This window comes from Piliocolobus tephrosceles, chromosome 20 (assembly GCF_002776525.5).
Source record: "Piliocolobus tephrosceles isolate RC106 chromosome 20, ASM277652v3, whole genome shotgun sequence".
Lineage (NCBI taxonomy): Eukaryota > Metazoa > Chordata > Mammalia > Primates > Cercopithecidae > Piliocolobus > Piliocolobus tephrosceles.
Window position 1 is genome coordinate 56628055 of NC_045453.1, and position 6769 is coordinate 56634823.

Below are 6769 nucleotides of genomic sequence, written 5' to 3' on the forward strand. Positions count from 1 at the left end.
TTAAACAACAAACCTATTTTTAGTGGTGGAACTGTTTTAGTAGCTGTGTCTGAGTGGGACTGATAACCAGTCACTATGTTTGGAGGAAGTCCTAACCTTTCCTTGTATACCCTCCCAAATGTGTAACAGCTTCTCTTGTTTTCACATTCAGTAGTCCATACTGCTATCTTATCACCTTTAGCTCTAACATTAACAACAGCTTTACATACATCATCACTCTAGTCATTAAAAGATTCTCCAATAAGGCCCAGTAGAGTCTCTAGCCAAAAGTGATCGAGGAGGTCCCTTTGTCTCTGCTGTTTGTTCAATGTAAATTAGCCATCATCCTCCCCGTTTGTTTATGTTCCCACATAGGCTCAATACCATCCTTAAAAAGTGAGTAGTCACAGACAGGCATTAAATTACTTAGACAACTAGATATGGTTGTATAGAGCCCAAAAGTCTTCAACAAGATCAAACTTAGAGATCAGCGGCAGGTTTGCTTGCCAAGTTTTGCTTTTATCATTTTTAAAAAAGCCAGAGTGCCCATTTGTTCTGTAGAGGATGTTTAATGTAGTGTTCTGGGTTAGCAACCTCTTGATTAGATTCTGTTTTCTCCTCTTCCACAGGGGGATAGGAGTAGGGGTGGTTTCTGGTTTGACAGTCGCCATCTTAGATCGATCTGCTCCTGCTTTTAACTCCACTCTTTGTGTTTCCTACCACTGGCCTGTGAGCCAGCCTTTTCAGTTATCTCACTGACAAACCTTTAGTTCTTATTTATCCATCTGTTTTCCAGCTTTCAAAATGTTGTAGCTTTGTCTCTTGGATTTTTCTCATACTTACGGATTTTATTAAAAAGAATCTCTTTATTTTCAATGGAATGTAGGGAGAGAACGAAGCTAGATGCTTCTGTTCTGTCTTGATACCTTGATGCAGAGGTCATTTTTTATTCTCTTAGATACGTCTTTAATTAGTAGAAACTCTTTGTTTTAATACAGTCAGATATTTAATAGAGTCACCATATTTTTTTTTATCATGTTTAAATAATTCTTTCCTACTGTGATGTCATAAAGATTCTCTGATACTACATAGTTGCCTGGCTTACATAGTGCCCTGGCTGTCACATTCAGGCACAGGAGACCGTCCTTTCTCTGCTGATAGGCAGTGCCAGTGTCAGATCACCGGAGGCTCTTTCGGGGTTCTCCACTCTGGATGCATCTGGCATTACGGAGCAGCTTTAGAGCAGTTCCCATGCTGGTGAGCAGTCTTCTTATCTTGATCTTTAGTGACTTTGAAGTCAGAACAGTCAGTTTTTTATAGATTTCCATTTGTTTAAAAACAAAAAAAGCGAGTTGGAGGGCAAATACTTTAACCTAGATCACAAGTAAACTAGACGTTTCATTTTCTGATTCAGTTGCTTTATGTTGAGCTCCATTGCATCCGGGATACAAAAGGGCAATGCTGCTATTCTGGATTATTGGAAAGACTGGGAAGAAGAGAAATTTTAAAAAATAGAATGGATACTTTCATCTTTAAGACAAAACAAAAACTCTGATGTGGATGTTCCAGGCATTCTGTAAATCTTATGAAAAGGTTGAGTCAAGCAGGTCTTAGGTAAACCATAAAATTACAGTATTTTATGTATTTTGTATTTGTTTCATCATAGGATATATGATTGGATGCCTGAACAACCAAATATATTCCAAGTGGAGCAATTGGAACGCCTGAAGCAAGAATTGCCAGAGCTTAAGAGCTGTTTGTGTCCCACTGTTAGCCGCTTTGTCCCCTCATCTTTGTGTGGGGAGCCTGATATCCATGTGGATGCCAACGGCATTGATAACGTGGAGAATGCTTAGTTTTTATTGCGCAGAGGTCATTTTGGGGGCATGCACCGCTGTTCTGGGTATTCATTTTTCATCATTGAGCATTGTTGATCTATGCCTTTTGGGCTTCTCAGTTCAATGAAGCAATAATGAAGTATTTGACTCTTTCACTACACTTCTTGCAAGTATGCTCTTTAAATTACTTGGCCAGGTATAATTGCCAGTCAGTCTCTTTATAGTGAGAAAATTTATTGGTTGGCAATATAAATATTTTAAACTAAATATATAAATCTATAATGTTAAGCAAATGTTCATTAAAAGCGTAGCACTTTGAAATTATATAAATAGCTCATATTTACACTTTCAGCTTTTCATTTGATCAGGTCTGAAATCTTTAGCACTTAAGGAAAATGACTATGCATAATTATACCTGACCATGGAAAAAATAAGTACCTCAAATGCATGCATTTGCACTGGTGATTCCAACTGCACAAATTTTTGTGCCATCTTGTATATAGGTATTTTTTACATGGGTTGACATGCACACAACACCATTTTCATTCAGTATGAACCTTGAGGCTGCTGCCATTTTTCCACTTAACCAAACCAGCCTGAAGTTAAACCTTGAAACTCGTTTCATAAATCTTTCAAAAGTTGTTTTACATCAATGTTAAAATTTCAAAATGCTGCAGGGTAATTTAATGTGTAAAATATTAGTAAGTAAAAGTATGTATTGCATACTTAGTAGAATAGATCACAACATACAAATTCAATTCAGTGCATGCTTTAGGTGTTAAGCATGAGATTGTATACTTTTACTGTTAGGTCCTTGCATCTGTGGTGCTAGGTGAGTATGAGAAGATGTCAAGGACTGGACGTATTTTGTTGCCTAAAAAAAAAAAAAAAAGGCTGTTAGGTATTTTAAATATGCTTATTTTGTGTGTCTGTCGCTACCTATTACACACTGTTGCTTTGTGGGTTTGTTTTGTATATGTGTGTGTTGTACAGTAGTTAAATTTCAATGCAGAAAAATAAATGTCCTGAATTCTCATATTAGTATTCTTTATTGTATATCATGCATGTAATTTATTTAGAAATGTCGAAGGTCTTACTAAATGTATATGCATGTGTTTCAGATTATACTAGGATTTCTTGGATTAGAAGCAGGTTGTGTTAACTGTAACTTAAAGAATGAATGTTAAATAATATGATACAGATTTATTTTCTTCATTACAAAATGAAATTTCAAGAAGGTGTTACTTTTGTAGAATGGTTTTATAATATGACAAGAAATTTTAATATAGTGTCTACCCCAAAGGGATGGCTTATTTGCATCTACCTTTTACTGCATGTTTTTCATGAGGCAGTTTATTCATATATTGACATATTTTGGTAGGAGCTGAGAACCTAAGACTTGAAATTACACATTGTGTATTATTTTTTAAGCTAAGCAATGCAATTTTGGCCAGATCTTATTTGTGTGAAGTTAGGCTCTGAAATCCTATGGTATTGCATTTGTAACATTGATATTAATGGAAAATAGTTTAGGAAATGGAGTCTTCTGCAAGGGTTCTGTATACCGTTCCCACATTGTATGAGATTTTCCAACATTTTGGTGTGAATTGGGCACTTTTGGAAAACTCCTGAAAAAGAATTAGTTTCCTTCATCTGCAGACCTTTGTCCAATACGGTTACCATTTATAGTAACTCGGTTAGCCATATGTGTTTGTTTCTAGTCCTGCTCCTTTGCTCCTCTCCTTTGCCTTCCCAATGCTGGCTCCATTTTGAAGACTTGAGGACAGAGGGGAAGCAGATCATAAAGAGAAAAAGGAGACAGAAAAAAGGATGAAGGAAGGAGGTCATGGGGAGTGTGGCTTCTGAGCAGTTTAGTTGCTGGGGGGAGCAGTCACTGTCTACAATACAGACAGAACCTTCCTGCTCACTTTCTGTCCTCTCTGTTCCTGACCTTATGAACCAGTGTTAGCCGATGATTAAAACATGACAAGCAATGGCTCCTTATTTTCACAGGACTCAGTCCGGGCCTTCATATCACTAGCTGTTGCCTTTTACACCCTGCTTCAGCCACGCTGTCCCTGTCATTGGCCCTGGACTTCCTCGCTGTGCCCGTGTGTCCGCTGCCTGGGAGCCCTCTCCTCCCATAGTCACTTTCTCTCTGCCAAACTCATTTCTTCTTGTGCCCAAGATCTTTCTCCTGAGCCCTTGTGGAAACTCCAGAAAGGATGAATCCATCTTTGTGCTCCATGGCTCGTACCTTGATCAGGCTGTGCATCACAGTAATTCTGGGTAGGCAGAGTTGATCTTTGCTCATCTGCCAGGTTGCGGGCTCTTCAAGGGCAGGGACCTTGTCATAGTCATTTTTATTTTCACAGTGCTTGGAACGTGGTGGAAAATGAATGTGGGAATTATTGGAGTACTATAATTTGTATCAAATGTCCTTTTGAATTAAGAGATTTAGTTATGTTTACTAAGAATGTAAACTTTGAATTGGTTTACATTTTGACAGGATGGTTTATTGATGTGAATTTTGAAATGTAGAGGTATAATGTTAAATTATTTTATACTTTATGGAAATCAAGTGAAATGTTTGATAAAATGCCGCCATTGTCCTCTGGTATTTTCTACTCTCTGGAATTATGTACTGTAAATGATCGGATGTAAATGTGAGGCACGCCGCTCACCCCTGTGTGGGAAGTGTGGTGGTACTTCCTGCCACCCACCCACCTTTCTGCCATTACTCCTTGTGACACTTGTCTGTCATCTCCCCTCCAAACTCCAAGCTTACAGCTACCTCAGTACTGCTTTCCTTGTCTGAAACACCTCCTTTGCCTTCCTTCAGTGTCCCACTCAGGTGCCACCTACTCCATAAAGCTCATCTCAGCTTTTGATCTGAATCACCATGGAAACATGCAGACAGCCTCTCAGTCTTAACTATTTAGTGTTGTAGCTGGGAAAAAAACCCAGAGAGGTTCACTGATGTACTGGGTTGGGACTAGGATGTGGGTTTTGTGACTCTGAATCCCATGTTCTCAAACTACGCTGCCTTCCAAAGTCTGGCATTTGTTAGCTCATACTTCCTTGTAGTCCAGCTTCTTATGTGCCTGTTATATTCTCCAGTAAGATTGTAAGCCCCTTAAGGGCAGGGACGTCTTTGCATCTCCAGCACTGCTATAGTGTTCTTAGTTATGAACTAGATAAATAAATGGTGGTGGCAACAATCCTAGTTTCCTAACTCAGATTGTTTCACGATAAACATACAGTTTTGTATGGCATGCTTGGCCATGTCTGGAGTATGTGTGCGCTTACATGTGCGTGTGTGTATTTGCATGTGTTTGTATGTTTACACATGGAGTTCTCTGTCCTGGTTGCTTGGAGTCATGTATTTGATGGATTATGCTAAAACCAATTTTTTACTCCATGCAGACTGAGGAGAAATACAGGGATAGTTATTCCATTGAAGTGGAAGAATCAGGTACAGTTTTTCCCCCAGGCCTGGTTGCCTCTTCCTGGGACAGCATACCTAAATCCTGCAGTTGGTGGACTGGTAGTGAAAAAGGCACTGCCTTGGATAGGAATTGTGTGGCCTGGGGGCAGATCGCCTCATTCGTCCTGGTGGACACTCATTGCCCTTTCTGCCTAGGCTCACTCTCTATGCCTCTGACTAAATTCTGCCTTTCATATTATTACTGGCTTGGTACTCTAGGTTGATAATGGAGTCCTGTTAATTTAGATTTGGATGCAATTGATTTATTCCTTTGCATTTTAGTTTTGGATTGTGTATTTTTGGGGTAGAAAGCAAAGTATTTGTATTAGAAATACAGCATGATTGTGGCATTCATGATTGGAAACTCATTCCAATATGAGCTTAGTGGGCTTGTACAATTTGAGAAGTAGGTTTGAGGTTTTCAAAATGCAAGAGACCATATGAAGACTACCATCTAAAGGTGTGTGGAGATGAGGGGAGAGGATGGGCTGGAACAGTTGGAGACTTCATAGAGCTCTCAGGCTCTTACAGATAGAGGTGCAGGTCAAGGGAGTTGTGAAACCAGTTTGGGTCGCAGTCTGCATAAAGTCAGACGCCAGGGTCATACGTGTGGTGTGTTCAGGGGGAATGAAGGAGCCATTTGGACAATGGAGAATATATTATCAATGCCAGAAAGAAGCTTAGCATCATATAGGAGATCAAAGTTAAATGATTTTTAAGAAGGGAAATGACACGAAAGGCAAGTGTTCAGAAGTAATGAGGAAAGTAATAATAGTATAGGAATAATAAGAGGAATACTAGAGTTTATTTAGTCCTCTACTAAATTTACCTAAACATGAAAACAGAAATGTGGATAGGATGGGTGAACTTCTGAAGCTTACTTGCAAAACCAAACTGTGAAAGCAATAAAAGCTCAGCAAAAGTTCAGTGGCATCCCACAGTTTTAAACGTATCTCTCTTATGGAAGAGACCAGACCTCTTCCGTAAGTTCTAGATTCATACATCCCACCGTTTCCCCATCTCCAGTTTAAGGTCTAATAAGCATCTCACACTTGATGTATCTCAACAAAGCACTTCCTTCTTCCTTCTACCAAACCTGCTGCCATCCCACCTCCTCCCAAGTTCTGTCTCAGTGTGTGGTACCTGGGAGTCATCCATGCGACTAGTATAGCTTTATGTTGTGTGTGATAGAGTAGTTGCTCAATTGTTTTCTTCAATTTTTAAAACTTTGTCCAAATGTTCTTAAATAACTTGATACTTTATCAAATGCCAGAAGAGTATGCTTGAGAGTCTGATCAGTGTTGGACTAATTTGCTATATTAAGAATATAGCAGGGGCTGGGCGCAGTGGCTCACACCCATAATCCCAGCACTTTGGGAGGCCAAGGCTGGCGGATCAGCTGAGGTCAGGAGTTTGAGACCAGCCTGGCCAACATGGTGAAACCCCGTCTCTACTACAAATACAA

The 6769-nt window shown here is 39.4% G+C and overlaps 1 protein-coding gene and 1 pseudogene across 11 annotated transcripts in view; one reads left to right on the forward strand and one right to left on the reverse strand.

The window, feature by feature from the left end:
- Positions 1–1631, reverse strand: LOC111546469 (annotated as a pseudogene).
- The window catches only part of GPCPD1 (glycerophosphocholine phosphodiesterase 1), a 65065-nt gene extending 60027 nt beyond the window's left edge, over positions 1–5038 (forward strand). For all 11 annotated transcript variants that reach the window (XM_023217899.2, XM_023217900.2, XM_023217902.2 and 8 more), the window contains one exon: positions 1646–5038. In XM_023217899.2, the coding sequence (XP_023073667.1) occupies positions 1646–1835 (190 nt within the window). In that variant the 3' untranslated portion in view covers positions 1836–5038. The remainder of the gene's footprint in view (positions 1–1645) is intronic.
- Positions 5039–6769: the final 1731 nt, after the last annotated feature.